Here is a 19,767-nt window from a genome sequence, read left to right on the forward strand (position 1 = left end):
AGAGGTAATGGCGAAATTAGAACTAATATTCAAATCTATCGTATTAAGAAATCTTTATCTCTTACGACTGTCTAGTATTTATTTATTTTATTTATAGGCTGCCTAACTCCCAGATGACTCTGGAGGCTAGAATTAAATATCAGCTTATTAAAAGAACACATAACAGGCCAGAATAGCAAAGAGACAAACAAAACAAATCATAATCAAAATAAAACAAAATAAATGGATGTTTAGCTTTTGACATGATATAGATTCTCACTCATATGTTTCATGCCTCCGAATATCAAGAATAAAGTTAATACATTTTTTTGAATACCAAATTGTGTAATAGCAATAGCACTTAGACTTATATACTGATCCAAAGTGCTTTATATAGCACCTCTGAGTGGTTTAGAATGTCAACATAATTTCCCCAACAATTTGGGTCCATATTTACTGACCTGGGAAGGCCTTGAGTTGGTCACCATCAAACTCTTGATTGGTTGCAGAGTTAGCCTGCAATATTGCATTTTAACCACTGCACCATCATAGTTCTATACATGTGCTGCTAAAGGATCTGGAATCTAGTGCTCTCCATATGTGTTGAAATTGAAGTTGGGGGACTTGTACAATAGTGATGCCTCTAGGAAGTTTTGAAAATATAAGTTTTGAAAATTGAAAATATATGATTCTAGTTTCCTTGTACTCTGCCTAGACTTACATGCCATGAGATGGGTGACCATATATGTTTGATAGATAAATAAATAAAATAAAAATACCAAAGATCAGGAAAGAATGGTTTGAGCAGAAGAGCTTCTGAGAAGATGATCCCCTCAACAGTGCGACTCTTTATGTGCTTGTTCATCATAACTAACCATTTTCTCACAATGCCTCATTTGCGGCTTTGTTTAAAAGCTACTTTATAAGCAAAACCACTTATAATGGGCCAACCAAGATAGTAAAACATGATTATAAAATAATTGTTGCAAAGTATGAATTTTTGTCAAGAATGTTAATTTATGACTATGTAAAAATATATAACATAATTGCTGGATGAGCAGTTTCTGACAATCTGAATAAAGCTGTAAATGGAATATGTATTTGTAGCTTTGAGAGCCAGCTACACAAATACATACACACGCACACACAGAAAGTTACTGTAGGTCGCATATAAACATGTATATGTTTGTATGTATCTTCTGTATTGCTTTTTATTTTAAACCATTAACATTTACATAACTTAATATAATGAAATTGCATGGAAAAAAATAATCATTAAGAATCTGATAATTTTTTAAAGCCTTTAATAGCTTTTGCTCATAAAAACAGCACTCCAGATACACAACAAAATTGTTTGCTTTGATGTTTATTAACTATAAATGATTATAAACTTTTAAGACCACAAATTGCAAATCTCATTAAAGCAGCTTGGAACTTTTCCAGAACACAGCTATTCTCTTCTATACCAGGAACCTGGCTGCAGAAATCAATGAGCAACAGGAGAGGCATATTCCAGGAAATTGGTCATTTCAGCAAAACCCTCATGTGGTTGGCTTAATCATGAAATGGGGCTGCGATTGTTACTCTATAGTTATGCCCTAATTACTAAAGAAATACTGGGATATATAAGAGTTTTGCAACTCTTATCACTAGGCTGGTGTACTGAAATATAAGAACAAAATTATGTACAAACAAGAAAACTAAATGCATCTTTGATTTTGCTATCTATATAGTTATCCTCTAAACTATGAGTCTGTACTTCTGGAGTATATCAAGATTTGAATGGCGTCCAGATAAGTAGATTGCATACTGACTGGATATCAGTTTTGCAGTTGAGCGGGTCAGAAGCTTATTCCATGCATGTGAAATAAATTGACCAACTGAGAAACACTCCTTTGTTCCAGTGCCAAACATGAGACATTCTGGAGTCAGATTTAATAGGACATTCACTGCATTTGAAGAGGCCAGTAACAGGAGACATCAGGGTGTCTCCAGTACTAGATCTTAATTTTAGGGTATGTTGAATGAAATGCAAGTTTTGTTCATTGATGTCACCAGACTTTTAAAACTAGCCCAATGTAATACTTACAGGTGGGGAAAATGTATAAAGTTGCTATTGTTTGGAAATTTTCTAAAGGCCATACAATTAATAGCTGCTACTACGGCAGAAAACAAAATTATGTATGTATGTATGTATGTATGTATATATGTATGTATGTTTGAACAAGCGAGTAAAGTGTGGTTGGAGCTCCATCTGTCTATAAATCTTGGTGGAGTTGTGTGGAGTGCTGGCTTTGTTGCTGTAAGTGGGTTGATTGGCTGTGTAGTTGTATCCTGATTGGTAAATGGAGTTGATGTTTGTAGATTGGTCGGCTGTTTCGTATCATCCTGTGTGGCTGAGGTGATGACTGTGTGTCCATTGTTCTTTTGTGTTGTAATGACTTGGGTGATGGGTGGGGCTCGTTTCTTGACTAGGGCTGGTTTCCAGATGTCTGGTAGGTGGGTGGTATCATCACTTTTATTCGACCTCGTCGAAACGTTGCCAAGACAATCTCAATCTTACACGGTAAAAGACCCGAATACAACAAGACCAGCATACCTACAACCGTGAAAATCTACGTGTGTGTGTGTGTGTTTGTGTGTGTATATCTATCTATATCTATATCCATATCCATATCCATATCCATATCCATATCTATCTGTCTGTGTGTATATATATGTGTGTGTATATATATGTGTGTGTGTGTATGTATGTATCTATGTATGTATGTACGTATGTATGTATGTATTGTGTCACAGCCCCTGGTATGCCCACATATGGGAGGAAGTATATCAGCACAAATGCAACACACACACATACAAACACACACACACACACACACACACAAAATGGCCTATGGCAGAAAGAAAGTTCTTTGCAGGCAATGTGATGAGATAAATACAGGCAGGTCATTGCATTTCACAAAGTTAATGTTTATGGTAAATGGAAAGATAAAAAGCAACTGCAGAAAAAGTGGTAATTTTGTGGAATATTTTTAGTTAGATAGTAGTGAGCCAGAACATGAAATGTTTCTTCAATAAACAAAAAAAGCACAAAATAATCAAGAAAACATGTTGTTGGAAGATAGTATATTTATCATTTTCCTCAGTAAGTGAGGGAAAGTTTATACTTGGTGGCACCTGTAATGGATGTCTTTTTCAACTGTGTCTTGCTGTGAAAGAAACTAATCCATTATATCATTTTGATCCTGAGCTATTTAAACTTACCACTGAATATAAAACTAACTTGCTTCAAAGCAAACATGTTTGGATCACAATTCTTACCGGTTTTAATATCAGATTCAACTATAAACACTTCAGATACTTGACCTCTTAGTATATATTTGCTTACTTAGCACAAGCTCTTGGACATGACTCAATCAGTTCATTCATTTTTAGGGACAAAAATGAGGTCATAAAACGCACAAAAAATTGCCCCTTACAGTATATATAAAGCCTTTTATAGACTTTCATTTCAAGATTTAAATTCTAGATTTTTTTCTTTCTGCCCTTTTGAGACAAAATGCAGGTTTTGTTTTAATAACAAGATATATCACACAGACACTACTGGGGGATTTTATTGCCATTCAGCAGAGTTAAGTTTTTACAATGATTTTGAGAAACTGAACTGGGGATTATTAGACAATAATGTTTACATTTTCTTTCTTTTCTTTCTTTCATCTGTATCAATAATTTTAAAGAAAACATAGATGACATTATCTTCCTTTCTTGCTTGTTTACATGAACTTAAGCAATTTTCATTTCTTCTAGCAATGTTTCCATTTCACTGCACAGATGCTTAGAACAAGTCAGGTAGAAATATTGGCCTTCATATATCTTTTTATTTTATTCAAGCACATAAATTCTATAAAACCGGAAAAAAAACCATACTATCTTTGTTTTTATTTCATTTAGCATTTTCAGACCATGTTGAAGACTAAGCTAAATGTCTTAACTCTTCGGAAGGAACCTCTTCCCACTGTAATCTTCCATGAGCCAGAAGCCATTGAGTTGTGCACCACAGCTCCATTAATGAAGACTCGGACACATGCTGGATGCAAGGTATGTAATAACTGAAACACCATATCTTCTCTGGCAATGTTCCACTTTGATACAAAATAAATGAAAACAGGAATCTTAAACATCTATGTTTCACAATATGAGCACCAATTGATAAAACTGGCATGTTATTAATCCAAGGGAAAAAAAAATCTTAGGAAAAAAATTGGTCATATTAAATTTTTATTGTTCATACTTTTTTGTCTGGACAAGTCACTATAGTTTCCTTGGAAGTGATTTGCCATTGCCTCCTTCCTAGGGCTGAGAGAGAGTGACTATCCTAAGGTAACCCAGTTTGTTTTGTGCCTAAGGCAGGACTAGAACTAATAGCCTCCGAATTTCTAGTCTGATGCTTTAACCACTATACAAGACTGACTTTCATTGACATATTAGGCAGCTGAAATTTTGAATATGTTGCTCCCTTAAATAGCATACAGTGACTTAGTTTCCAGCTGATGTTGTAGATTAATTCCCATCAGCCAGCATAGTTGTCGACTGAAGGAACTGAAGAGCAAAACGTCTGATGAATACCAGATTATGGGAGACTTGACTCAAAACATCTTTAAACAGAATAGACATTCCATATAAATAAAGTCTCAAAAGATAAAATTTAAACTATTTAACAAATATATATGATTTCAAATAAAAATACTGTGATGGATTGGCAGAATACATAATAACCATATTTTTTGCTCCATAAGATGTTCCAGACCATAAGAGGCACCTAGGTTTAGAGGAGGAAAACAAGACAAAAAAATATCAGGCAGAGCTGGTACATGAGAGGACCACAGATAGATGTCCTCTCATGTACCAGCTCTGCCTGTTGACCCTGCACTGCAGAAAAGAGACAGAAGAGGTGGGCAATGATAAAAACAGAATAGGCTGGGTTCAGCATTGTAAAAGGACCCCACCGCCACGGTCTGGCTGCTATTCACCATAAGATGCTCAGACATTTCCACCCATTTTCGGGAGGGGGGAGCGAAGTGTCTTATGGAGCGAAAAATATGGTATATAAGATGCAAGATTTATTTCCTGACTTCTGTGATGGATGTCAATGGATAATGGGACTACAGGCCTCCTGCCTGGGCCCCTTGGTCCTAATCAGGAAAAAAAGTGCTGGACTATATGGATTGCCTTCATATATAACAGTTTCTTAACCTAATTTTAACAGTTGAAATTTTATGTAATTGCGGCAGAATAGCAAAATGCAATCATTTGAAATAGCCTTTGGGTGAGCCTTTGCATCTGTAGATTCTGTTTTGCTCCTAGAAAACTGTCGACGCAGATAGTTTCATTGTGGACACTCCCTTTAGCAGTTTGTGCTTCCAAATTTGCTACTAATTCTACTCAACCTGTCAGCGTTGTGTTTGTTTTTGTCATGAAATTTTATAAAAGCCCATTCAGTAACAGACAATGGTATTTGTGTGTTATATAGCAATATTTTTAAATATCAGTTGTTTTTTTAGAGGTAAAAAAACCCCAACTATGGAAGAAGGAAAAGGATTTTTCTTAATAGTATTTTTCAAGAAATTACAGTCTTGGGCAGCTGACAATCTCTGCCCTAAACAATTAAATATAATTTGGCAGCTTTATGGAAATACAAGACCATTTTTAGTCAAACATAGAAAAGAACCAAATGACAAGTTTACCATATTTTTACAAGTGGTTGCTCTTCCACTTCTGTGAGCATCCTCCTTTTTATCAGGCATTGAAATGTCGCTTGCCATGTCGGTAGATGACAGCCATTTTGGTATAATGTTGAAGGCACAAGTCTAGAAACCATGGAACTGTGAGTTTAGTCCCACTTTATGCATAAAGCCAAATCTCTTTTAGCCCTATGAAGCAGGCAAGCTACTTTTGAAAAACCTTGCCAAAAAAACTATAGGAACTAATCGGGGCAGTCACCAAATTTAACAGTGACTCAAAAGAAGGAAGGAAGGGATTTTAAACATCCACTGAATATATCCTCATCCTTATTTTTTTTTCCATATAATTGTTCATTATATTTAGTATACCTCTTAGCAAATTCTGGCACAATTTTAATCTTATAGAATACTTTGGACAAGCCAAGTCTGGGTTGGTTCCTTCAAGTGGCCGCACCCACTGGACATCCTTTTCTAGGCTCTGAAACCAAACATAGACAGTCCTTGTTAGCACCTAGATGGGCAATTTTATCTTTTTATATTTAGTAATCCGAATACAAAATATTTATTTTGATGATGGCAACAGTTGTTGTGCAAAAATGGGTACTTGCTAGAATATGAAAGGAAAAGGTAGGATGGCAAAAGCAAATAGAGGATGTGGTGGTTAGACAGAGAAGGAAGAGCTTTGGAGAGAAATTGATGATCAGTTTAGTTCTTTGCCGATGTGGTTTGACAGTAACTTTCACTTCTTGGAAGATCACAGCACCTCATTTGCAATGGGTCACATGTTACATGGTTTCACTTCTGCTTTGAAAGAGTCAAAAGCCTTAAATTTCTCCCCAATAATACACTTACTGAGGTGGTGATCATTTATCTCTTATCACTGAAGGTTGCATTAATATTAACATTAATATTATCATCATCATAGTCATTTGAATGTTTGTTTGCTTTTGTTTGGTGGTTTTGTTTATGGACCCATATTATACTATTTTCTTTTACTGCACATATTTTATATGTTAGTACACTGTTATCACTGAGAATCCACAAGGTTTTGGCAGCATACAAAGTTAATTAATAATTTTATCTATTTGTGGTGTTTAATATATAAATCATCATAATACTCATATTCTGAAGACAGGGAAAATAAAGGGAACAACATTTGTGTGAAAATCCCTAATTGTAATTTAGCTACAGTTATTTTACTGAAAATAATAGGATGAAAAAAGTATGTAAACATGGAGCTGTGAACTGTAAATTATCCTGGTAAATAAAAACTCAAAGCATTTTCCCTGCCAGTTTTTCTTTTTTTAACATATAATAAAAATTACCATAAAGTTTTAGAACAGAAAACAGTTTACTAATTATTCAGTAAAACACTTAATCTATTAACAGATGTTTGTAGATTGGTAATTTAGATCATAGATGAAATCCTAAATGCATAGTTAGATCTGTAATATATTTTAATGTATTCTCACTAATGGATTTATTTAGAATCTCTGGGTTTTTAACCCTTGGAAGAAAATTAAATGATAATTATGAGAGAGAGACAGAGAGACACAGAGAGACAGAGACTTCCTCACAAGATGGTTGCTGCATAGTAAAAGCTATCACTGTGTTTTATATACATGGTGGACAACCTCTGTTAAATCTTTAATAAAAATTGTCCTAAATGTATTAAAAGTTTAAGAAATTACTGTACAAATTGATTTACATATTATGATTACAAAAACAGAAGATTATGAAAGTTTTCCTTTTTTAAAATTTAGAATTGGACTTCTTTTAAGATGACAATACATGCAGGAAATGTGTCACAGTCTGAGATATCAAAGATCTGTCATACAGGATGCTCTGCCATATGTCTGTTTTGTGAAGATGGCATGGAATGAATTGCAGAAGACAGAGTTATTTGTTGGAGGAAAGGATTTATTACCTGCTAAGCAATTTTCAAAGCTTAAAAAGTTGGAAAATGCTCTGCCATAGATCCTGTTACATTAAGATTAATTGGCATATAATTGCATTGGGAAAGATTTCCCAAAATATCTCTATTTGTGATAAAGAAAAAGAAATAATTCTTTCCATGTTCATTATTATCGGTTTATGTATTTTATTTCTAATCCACCTAACTACCAAAGCTTTTGGTGGATTATAAATTAAAATTATATTATAATTTTATAATACATTTTAATTTATTGTAGAATTAGATTTAACTATAAAAGAGAGCCAATGTGGTATAGCATTTAAGGAATCAGGCTAGAAACTAGCAGGCTGTGAGTCTGTGGGCCAGTCACTTTCTCTCAGCAGAAATCAACAGTGATACAAGGCAAATACACATACATTAAAACTACTGATTTTTAAAAAATTTTTTAGATTGGCCCAGTTATGCAATCACTTCAAATAAATAAAATGGCAGCTCGTTTTCCAAAGGCCCTTTGAAAAAGAGTGATCACAAATCTCTTACAAAAGAGAAGGGTAAGGTGGTAACTCTCGTTCAGACCTAGACTGTCAAAAAACATCAGTCTCTCAATCTAATGCGGTCAGTCATTTTTAATGAAAAAAGTCTCATCCTGTAGTTGATTGAATTAATAATTATACTATCACTATCCCAGTATACAGTAAGCACTCAGATAAAATTGTACACTTCTTAAACAGATTGTTGCTCTACCTGTAATTATAGAAAAAACAATATTATAGTTGCACACCAGTTAAATAATTTGGCTTTCATGTATAATTTCTTTTGTTGACTTAATTTTAACAGCTTGGGTTTGGACGTGGCTTCATAAATGAAATAGTATATATATTTTTCCTTAAAAGGACTTCAGAACATTGAAGGTTTTTGATATTTACATGCTGCACAGTTCAAAATTTCTTAGCTTTTTAATCTTTACAATTTTACAAAAAAACTGCTTATCTTTCGTAAGCAGCACGCATTCAGCAGGTCCGTACAGAATATTATCAAATCTCTGGCTGTGTATCCATATATATATATATATATAACACAGTTCATATTTATCCCATTTAATACTTTTTGACATTAGATAATAAAGCAAGCTTGAAATATATTGTTTTGGTCACTTTGGACATATTCTGCTGTCATTGCTCATTGTCATGTTCTTGAAGAACAGTTTCACCTTTTTAATGATCATTTTGGCTTCTGGATGGGACCACAAAAATATAACTTGTGTAATTTGTATGAGTAATATCTAGGCAGGGTTGCCATGGTTACTAGCCTATCCAACAGCTAGTTGACTCCTTGTGATGATTAATGCCGACACTGCATTTCAACTTCAATTGGCTTTGCTAGATGGACCATTCTTTATTTCTAAAACTGGACAACATAAACTGTATTAGGATGGGTATACTTTTTGCTCTATGGAGCTTGAAAAACATTGCTTCCTTGTGAAATAGAGTTATATGTGTTATTCATCTTTTTCCCAACAGTTTTCAGTAAATCAGATCCTTTAATCATATTATTTATAAGAAAATATATTGATACTCTTGAATTTTTTTAGGAATCAGTTTGGCTGATAACAAATTTAAGAACTTATCAAGAACTGATCAGAATTGTCAATACCCTGAACTAAGAAATAGACTTATGAAATGAATTGACTTATATGGATCCATAGTAAGCCTTCATAAAGCCGACACATATCTATATTTTTTCTCACAGAACTTTTAGGAAAGAATTGATGTCAACTGTATTTAGAATATTTCATTATGATTGGAAAAATGGTTCAGTATAGGGATGCATTCTTATGCAGCACTGTTTCTTAAATTATTCAGTACAGCAGCCTTCTCCCCTTTGCTTCACCTTCTGATATTCTGTTTGTCTGAGCCATGACTTTAGCATATTTGTAATTCCAACTTATCTCTTTCCTCCTCCCCCTTCCTTCTTTCCCTTTCTTTCTTGCCATGTTTCAATTCTGGAATAAAGTATAATGATATTGCTAGGCATAGGATTCTTCACAATAATATGCATTATCACACCATAGATAATTTATGTATGATTTAAGTTTTTTGCTTATGTCTAGAGAGCTAGATACCTTATACCTAGCTAGAAACTAAATGCCTTATACCAAGGTAGAAATGAAATTATTCTGATATTACCTAGAAGCCAACCTTAAAATCTCAATTTTGCTATCATGGTGGAACTACTGCTAAACAATATGTCTCAAAGAGCCCTTTTTAAAAGAAATATTGGGAAATTTTGTCCGAAATGGAAATATTTATATAAGCTTACATTTAGTAACACTAGAATAAATTTTTAAATAAAAAGGACATTCTGTTTACACTATAATTCTCTAAAGTACATTCCCTTCCTTATGTGTTGTAGGTTATGCTGAGAAATAGTGGCTAGATACCTTTTTCTCTTGTAATTCCTATTAAGATTAATATCCAGAGCGGAGGTGGCGCAGTGGTTAAATGCAGCACTGCAGGCTACTTCGGCTGACTGCAGTTCAGCAGTTCGGCTGTTCAAATCTCACCGGCTCAGGGTTGACTCAGCCTTCCATCCTTCCGAGGTGAGTAAAATGAGGACCCGGATTGTTGTTGGGGGCAATATGCTGACTCTGTAAACCGCTTAGAGAGGGCTGAAAGCCCTATGAAACGGTATATAAGTCTAACTGCTATTGCTATATTCAGGATTTGTGACTCCTAAAACAGAAAAATATTCTGACAGCTGTTTAACTTTATTTTGTAGACAAAAACAATGTATTGCAGAAATAATTTCTGGAATTTCTGCAAAGCCTAGGAAGAATATACAATGGTTTAAGTTGTCAAATAATATTTGAATTTAGGTATCCATCTTTTGTACTTGGTTGATATGGATTTGGGATCTCATAAATGAATTAAGTTTGGGTGATCCAAAATCACAAGTAAACTTCATAGTCATTTGAGATTTGAACCTGGGTGTCCTCCTTCCATGTGGAGTAAGCACAACTATAAATGGGTTGCAATAGAGAAAAAGAGGCAAAGAAGTGTGATCCATTTTCATAACACCATCAGAAAAGTTGTAAGAGTTGGCTAATGGTGATTAACTTAATGCTACCTCTGGGGATTCCTGAGTCCCATTATCCCACAGAAGATTTGCTGAATGCATCTCTATTTGTAACAGAACACTTCCTTTAGGATATTCTTAAAATAGTTGTTAATTCTCTGTTCTGTATTTTACTTCCTTGTCTGTCTTCAAATAAAATAATTCTTGCTTGGTGAAATTTTGAATTTCAGCTTCTTAAATTTAATGGTATGTGCTGTTTTTTAAAAAAATAAAACACAGTTTCTTTTAATTTTCTCAAAACTCCTTTATAATAACTATAAGTCTCAGGGATAAGAAATAGGAAATATAAAACCACAGCAACACTTGCTGTTCCCTATAGTGTTAGTTTGTTCTGCATTACATTTCTCCTTTTATAGAATTTCTATTTACTTAACAGTATATATTTTGTAGGAACTCACATGTATGCAGACATATGTTTCCCTCATGCTGTTGTTAATCAGGGTAAATGCAATACACTTCTACAAAGGGCAGAAAAGTAGTAAAAATAGTAAGCCAAATAAATTAAACACAAGATAAGAGAAACGAACAGCCAAATCTAGTTTATATCAGTACCATTCATTGTACCTTTCAATGCATTTGGATCTTCATACACTGCCTTTAAAACTCTCATTTTGAGAATTTCAAAAACTCCATTCAATCACAAGTGATATTCTTTTTTCACCTGTTTTATTTTAAATATTTGTTTCGCATATACATTGAGAGCAAACCCTACTCCTTAGCACTGATGATGTTACCTAGTTTGGGCAATGAAATGTCTGCAAGAAAACAACCAAGCTCAGAGAGCATCGACGACCCCTCAAACTCTTACAAGTCTGAAAGTACATTTTTCCTTCCTCCATCCCTTTACACTCTAAGAAACTATGGAGGATCCTTTTAACAGTTTATTTCCACAAAAAGCACTCTAAATATTTTATTTCCATTTTAGTTTTATTTTTTGTCATCCATAGCATCTGTCACTTCATCATTCTACCAAGTGTCCTTTCTGATACTTCCCATTAACAGAAGTGATATCTCCATATGCTTCTCTATAGCATAATCCTTTTACATTTCTTGTCAACATTTCCCACATTCTGTTTGTTTGTATCCACTTTGTACTTGTAATGTTTGATGTGTGTGTGTGTGTGTGTGTGTGTGTGTGTGTGTATGTATTCATACTTGGGGCACATAAGTCTGGGTGGCTAACAACAATAGAAAAACACATGCAACAAAAACAGAAGTTTCATTGAAACTTCTCAATGAAAGAAATAAAGGCTTTAAAGGTAGTAATCGGTACCTTTATCAAAGTGTGCACAGTATAACTACTATTTTGAGACAACCCAGGAGCAAAATACAGTACACAGAGGTTTTGTAGATAAAAAGTGGTTTATCTACAAGGCATATTAATATATGTATTATACATGCAGTAGGCAAAACAAGGCAATCAATCAATCTTCAACTATAACACGGAAGCACACACAGAGAAAGAAAACACCCTCACAGGGCCTCTCTTATATAGGCAGGCTCTTAAAGTGATAACCCTGCTGACTCATTCTCATTGCATCATCTTGGTTTACAGCCTTACAGCAGCTGGTCCGCTATTAAATCATCATTACCTTAACAACCTTGAATTGTATTCAGAAAGAAGCTTGGTGCCAATGCAGCTCATGCAGCAGTGAGGAAATTTGGGCAATCTAAAGGGTGCCCAACACCGTGTGAGCTCCTGTATTTTGAATGAGTTGGATGGTCTTCAAAGAGAAGCAAGAGTATGCTGCTAGAGTCCAAGCAGGAAATTATTGCAGCCTTCTTTCTCCTAGCTCTTAAATCACATTACTTAAGTCTTTTTCATTTGTTCAGTCATTCAGACATTCATTTAGTCATTTATTTATTAATACTGTTTACCGTGTTTCATTTGACCCCGAAATAAGCACTTAGCGTTATTTTCGGGGAAGTCTTATCATTTTTGAGGTGCAGGAAGTGGCGAGCGTGGTCACCTTATGGCTGTTGCTGTGTTGCAATATTTTCAGGGAGGGCTTATTTTAGTGCATGCGCTCAAAAGCCCGATTGGGCTTATTATCTGGGGAGGTTTTATTTTCAGGGAAACAGGGTACTAGTTATGCTTCTTTCATGTCATATTCCGTGGCTTCCCTTTTGGCATCCCAGGAGCCAAAAGCACCGAATACAGTGCATATTTGTATTCTCCCCTCTGTTTTGTGGATATATCAACTAAAGACTAATCTTGTACTATCAGAGAAACAAGAAGTCTTTAAAAGCTCCAAATTGTATGTTCCTAGAATTTTCCAATTTTATGTAAAATTCAAAATAACATTTCTTCAATTCATTTTTTTCTAACAGTATGAGTACTCAAAACTTTTTCTAAAGCATTTTCTAAAATGTTTTCTCAAAAATACAGTTTTAGGTAAGAAAGCCTTGTATAGAACTATAATACTTTTTTATATCTGTGTTTATTTGTAAAAGTGAAGTTTATAATTATTTGAATATATAAGGAGCTAGGTTATTTTGCAATAAACTGGTTGTTCTATTTCAGTAGTTTTATTTTTTTTTCCTTGGAATATTTTGGAAACCTTTTTGGAAACATATAATTAAAGTGCATTAAACTACACAGCAGCTGTACAATATCTATTCTCATTTCTCCTTTAATGTGCCTCTGTTCCAATTCCTGTTTTTAATATATTATTAACAATATTAACATTTTTTCGTAAGTAAAAGATGTCAAAGAAAAAATAATAAGGAAAAATGAAAAAGTTCAAAGAGAAGGAAAGAAGGAAGGAAGGAAAAGATAATTATCTAAACAAGAATCGGGGGAAACAACTTCTGACCTTTTCAACAGGTATTATAAACACTTCATTAACATTGGAAAATAGAAACTTTGCCAATGATACAAGATGTAAAAATAAAATTAGAGAATGTGTAAGTGGCAAAACTGATAATATATATCTATACTAAAAGTCTAGTTAAATTTAAGTTTATGCTATGCACCACACGTAAGTGAAATGTACAGATAAATGAAAGAGAAGGGAACATCACATCACCCAAAAAGAAACTAGCAATAAAAAGAAGCCAACTATGGTTTACTTCTGTTTTTTCTGTTCATCTATTCGTTTTTACTTGTGTTTTATGGGTATCTTTTGTTGTTGTTCTACGATTTGTATGTTTTAACATTTTAAAAACCCTGTTAAAAGCTTAAATAATAATTCTTTGGGTTAACACAGTGAAATTTATTGCAAACTATTTAAACTTACTCTTGGTGGAACTATAGACTACTAAAAATGTACGTTGTGCTGAGTTTTAAGAGAGATTAAGAGGAGTTCTATTTAGTCTTAATGTAATTTACCATTATTTTCCAGTAGAATCGAGGGAGGGAGGTTATGTGTGGGTATTGTCACAGCCTGATTGGTCCATAGACTGAGGGAAATTTCTTTAATATTCCTCCTTTCCCATTGGCTCCCAGTTTCCTCTCAATCTTTTGGTCCAAGCACTGTTGTTTTGGCTCTTAGGTAGGAAAAAATTATAAATTCATTATAATTGATTATTTGATTCGATTGATTGGTTTCTCTAAATTCCAAATTATATCAGCTGCGGCCCCAGGAGCGTCCTTTCTGCTTCGTGCAACTTGGGAGAGCCCTTTGGGGCATTGCCCTCCCACTCCACGGGCCAGGAGCCCTGCTCTGATCCCCAGGCCAGCGGGGGTGACGGGCTCCAAAGCTCAGCTCCTAGGAGCTTGCTGCAAGCAGCAAGATTTAAAAAGAGACTCTGCGGCTTTCCCCCCCGGTGCTGAGAGCCTTGTGAGAGTGCACGGAGATTCCCCAGTGCGCCGTTCCTCCTTAACTCAATTGCTGCCTTCTGCCACGCTGTCCCAGATCAGCAGGGGGTCAATGTGATTAAAGGATGAGCTGCGGCTCTTAAAAGGCAAGCCATGATTGTTCCAGACTTCTTGGCAGAGCTTTCAGAGGCCCCAGCGGCCATTTATGCTGTGCCATGTGCGGAAGGCCGCCTGAGGAACCACTTGGCCACCCTCAAGTTCCTGCATTGTGGCTACTAATCGAGGCCGGCAGGACATTGACCTGAATTGATTTGCAGCTCCCGCAGGCCCAGGCACCGGTGGAACCTACAGTGGCCTTTGATTCCAGACATGTGAGTGTTGCCATGGCAGAAAGATCTGAGCCTCCGCAGGCCCTATTAGAGGCCTCCAACGAAGGCAGGGAAGACCAAACAGATAGGCCCAGAACCAGGGCTGCAGCCTCCAAATCTACGGCAGCTCAGTTCCCTTCCAGAGAAGCAACAAGGAATGAACTTAGGAGACAGAGAGCTCTGGAGAAGACCATAGCCAGAGCAGAAAAGCAGGACCACAGATCCAGGTCCCCATCAGGACTTCATTCACCCATTTGGGCTCTCCTCCTAGAGGGTTTAGTCCTTTTCCCCATCTAGATCCCATAGGTATTCCAGGCAAGGAGTTTCCCCTTTCCCTTCTATCTCTCCCAGAGCCATTGGGGTGGGGATGCAGACCCCTTGGAGGGCCCTTCTAGGTCATACCACACCTCATCAGGGTTGGCCCCCCCAGGATCCACCATTACCAGGCCCGTCGCAGGAGGATCTTGAAGACCTAGATCTCCTGCCTGGAAGTATTAAACGACTCATTTCTATGGCCATCTCACAAGGCATCGCCAGCATGTCCGAGAGAGACAGGGCCCCTCACCCTGGCAGGGCCCCGGGGGTTCATAGGCAGCAGCATCTCAGGCCCCCATCCCTCTCCATGGTCAGCAAAGGTTCTACTTTGGGAGAGGACAATCACTATGACATGGGCTTCTCAGAGGATGAGGATTCAGTTCTTCCAGATCCCCTCGCCTTTCCGGGTCTCTTTCTACCAGCCATGTTTAAAACTCTGTTACACAAAGCCAGGAAAACCACTAAGATCGGAACTGGGGATCCAACGGTTTCTCAGCCTAGGGACCCCAATCTGGCTATGTTTTCTAACACTGCCACAAACAAGGAGAAGATTCTTGTTTTCCCCCCTCTGTTCCTTCAGGTAGTAAAGAACCAGTGGGCTTGTCCTTCCACCTTTTCCAATCTAGGCAGAGGTCACCGCTTCTACAATGTGGAGCAGGCTTTTGCCCAGGCCCTGTAATTGCCAGCAATCAATACACCAGTAGAAGCTCTGGTTGCCTCCTCTCCTGTAGTCTCTGGGGATGCGGCTGATAAGATGAAGCCAGAGAACAAGTGTGCGGAACTTACCTTGCGTAAGAACTTTAATACTTCTGCCTGGGCAATCAAATCAATTGGCTGGAGCTGAAGGCAGCTCTCCTGGCCCTCCAACACTTCAAGGACTTGATTGTAGGATGTCACGTACTTCTCCTGACAGACAATGTAGCCATGAAAGCCCACATAAACCGTCAAGGGGGTACTCATTCCCGGGCTCTCTGGCTGGAAGCCCTGAAGATTGGTTCATGGGCAGAGAGACACTTGCCATCACTGGTGTCGGAATACATATTGGGCACGTCCAACCATCAGGCAGACTGGCTGAACCGAGCAACCCTCGACAACAGCGAGTGGCAACTCATACCCGAGTTGTTCCAGAAGATCTGCCAGAGGTTCGGCACCCTTTTGGTAGGACTTATTTGCTACCCCAGCGAACTCACAACTGCCCAGATTCTTCTTCCGATTCCAGACCCGAACCACGAGGGGCACAGATGCCCTCAGGACCAGATGGCCACCAGGGCTCCTTTATGCCTTTCCCCCTATCCCCCTTATCATGGGGATCCTCAGGAAGGTAGTGACCTTCGATTACTTTCCCTCAAGGTGGCTTTCCTAGTCGCAGTCATGTCGGCCAAATGTATTTCAGAATTGGATGCCCTGTCCTCCAAGGACGATATCTGCCAATTCCATCAAGATAGGGTGGTCCTTCATCTGGACCCCACCTTCCTCCCAAAAGTGAACAATCCATTCTACATGACACAGGAGGTCATTTTGCCTAACTTTTGTCCCACCCCTTCCCACGAAAGGGAGCGTCTCTGGCACTGAGTGGACATCCACCGTGCCTTGCATATCTATCTCAGGCGGACGGTGGGTGTGCACAGATCAGAAGCTGTCTTTGTCTCTTTTCAGCCTGGGTCTTTAGGAGCCAGGGTGTCCTTGGCCACCATTGGCAGGTGGCTGCGGCAGGCCATAGTGACAGCTTACGAGGCATCCAGTCAGGCCCCTCCAGCAGGGATCACGGCCCATTCTACCTGAAGTGCTGCTACTGTATATGAGTATTATAGTATTTAATAATGGGGTTTAATAGTAATGGCTAATATTTTAATGTAACTATGTGTTTACACTGAGAGTTTATGCACTGGAAACAAATTCCTTGTGTATCCAATAAAGAGTTCTATTCTGTTCTGTTCTGGGAAGGATCTTGGCCAAAGCTGTGCTGTACTTCCTATACAGTTTATATTTTTCTAGCCATAGATAAATCAGTTAGCAAAACTGAATCTGCCTTGCGGTTTTTCAAAGGTTTTGTTCACCTGTGAAAAAGATTTTCTTTTCTTTTATTGGTAGCAATGGGAGAGTTGCTATGTGATGCTGTATTGTATTTTGCATTCATAGCCGTACAACCCAGTTTGCAGAACATCAGGGGAAAAAGTTCTTTCAATTCCTTTGAAATGTAATTGAAATCTGGGAAGTCGGGGAGACCATAGGTCAATAAAGAGGTGAAATTTTGGTGAAAGAAAGCACATTCCTATATTGGTAAGAATATCACATTCTATTCATTAGGATTTCACCAACATTTTTGTTCAATCAGATTGCATGAGAACTGAGAGAAAAATTCAGTGGAAACTAATAACATTACAATATTGCCTTTAAAACGATCACAGAAACAAAAATGAATCTGGACATGATTAGGATCAAGACAAATTGGGACCGGAGAATATAGAGAGCAAAGGATCAGCTAAGCTCATTGTAATAATGACATACCATCTTGGTTTTAGTTCTCAGTGTGGGAAGTGACTGAAAATTCAGGTTTTTTTTGCTATCTTCAAAAAAGTCCAACTCCTGAAAGAACATAGTTGCAAATGCTCTGAAGTAATGATGTATTTTTAAGCACATTTTTTACAAACATTTCTGTAGTCTGGATATGGATATATATAAGGCATACTGGAAATAATCCAGTGAAAAGTTCCAGACATACTCTAGTTTTCCATTATTTCCTCTAGACAGACTGATTATGTGCTTTTTCACCACTTACAGACTTCCCAAGCATTTAATAGCTTAGATGCCTGCTAAGTGTTTTGAAGATATTTTATATGAAATCTTATCTTCCAGAAAGCTGATCTGAGCATCTGTTAAGCAGATGGAGGTGAAAATGTATCCAGCTTATAATGGCAAACACAAGTAAGGGAAACTATCCAAATGTTGAGCAATTTTGGAGCCTTAAGCTCCCTAGTATTCTAAGGGCAAGTTCTGAACCTTTACAACTAAATGGCTGTAGAAAAAGCAGTTGTTTGCAGCATATGTTGCAAAATAGTTTAAACTGCAAACTCTAAACATTTTGTTAGCACTAAACCTAGGCCAGACTTCAGCTGTTTTGGAATCTGTTCAATAAAAAAGTCAAATAACTAGTTGGAATCAACTTATTTTTAAGCAATATTTCATATTGTTTACATGCTTGCTTTTAAAAGAAAGGTTTTATGGGTTATGAGTATAATTACCTAATGCTTATGGCTACAAATGTATGAAATTTGAATCAGAAACAGAAATAAGTCCTAACAAAAAAACAGTTGGTATGTATTACTACATAATAATATTTCCTTCAGTTCTTTATTTCAAAGTAAGTGTACTGTTAATAGGATCCATTAAAGAGAAGGTTTGTGGTTCCCAATCTGTGATCTACAGAATACTCCTAAATTATGGGACAGTTGTCATCATCACCGCCACCAATCATTATTGTTATCACTATCACCATCATCAATCATCTAGCCCCATTGCATCTACTTCAGCTAATGTGACAACTCTAATTTATTTCTGAGTGGACTTAATAAATTATAAAAAGTAGCTATATTTTATATTCCTCTTAATATATAAATTTGAATTCTGCGGTCATAGCTATGTTGAAAAGGTTCTTTTCCAAAGCATGCAGTGCAGTGGTCTGAATAAATGAAAGGGTTAGAAGCCACAACAACCACTGCTAGAAATTGTTGTCAGGTTTTGAAACTAGAATGTCTTATAAAAGACATTCATTTAGATGTTTATGCACATGCAAGAACACTTGAGCATAATGAGAAATTTGGTTCCTCTTAATGAGGGTAAATGTTGCACTCTCCTTGGTGTCATCCATCTTAATAAACTTCCCCAAGCTGTAATTCTAAACATTTTAAAGGGCATGTTATAGTAATCTAGCTGCAAGATTATGATATTACTATGATAAATACAGATTTGATTCAAGAATTATTTGTAAATTATAAAGTGCATGCAGCATTTTAGAATGTTAATGTGTAAATACTTTGTGTTGCTATTATAAAAAATATTTGTAATTGACTGACATACCCAAGAATGTGGTAATAGTATTAACAATATACGAAGGTAAATAATGAAACAGAATAAACCAACTGCAATAAATAAAGAAAGTAGAGGGAAAATATTGCAAAAGTATTAGCTAATAGCTCTGGCAATATACAGAATGTAAATTAGATTTGAGGTGAAAAACAACGAAAAAATTATGCTATGAACTTCCACAGAATTATGTAGGGTAATGCTAATGGAAAATATGAAAAGAATGCTTAGTGTAATGATAACATGTAAAAAAGGCTTCTGAATAAGGAAACAATTAAGAGAAATACAAAATATTAATATAAAGCTAAAAATAAGAACAAAAACATCTAATACAAATAGAGAATAAAAGATAGTTGTAAACAATGCAATCAAACAAGAGCAAGGAGTGGTTCAGAATATAATAAATAGTAAGAATACACCACTAATTTTGCTGAAATAAAAACATTTTTTGAAAGTGGTTGAAAAACT

At 36.4% G+C, this 19,767-nt stretch overlaps 1 protein-coding gene across 1 annotated transcript in view; it reads left to right on the forward strand.

The window, feature by feature from the left end:
• The window catches only part of PID1 (phosphotyrosine interaction domain containing 1), a 78,497-nt gene that overhangs the window by 24,432 nt on the left and 34,298 nt on the right, over nucleotides 1-19,767 (forward strand). The window contains exon 2 of the mRNA XM_014056438.2: nucleotides 3,934-4,080. Within this exon, the coding sequence (XP_013911913.1) occupies nucleotides 3,934-4,080 (147 nt within the window). The remainder of the gene's footprint in view (nucleotides 1-3,933; nucleotides 4,081-19,767) is intronic.

The sequence above is a fragment of the Thamnophis sirtalis genome, unplaced genomic scaffold, assembly GCF_051295495.1.
Source record: "Thamnophis sirtalis isolate CommonGarterSnake01/CBP01778 unplaced genomic scaffold, rThaSir2_p1.2 scaffold_11, whole genome shotgun sequence".
Classification (NCBI taxonomy): domain Eukaryota; kingdom Metazoa; phylum Chordata; class Lepidosauria; order Squamata; family Natricidae; genus Thamnophis; species Thamnophis sirtalis.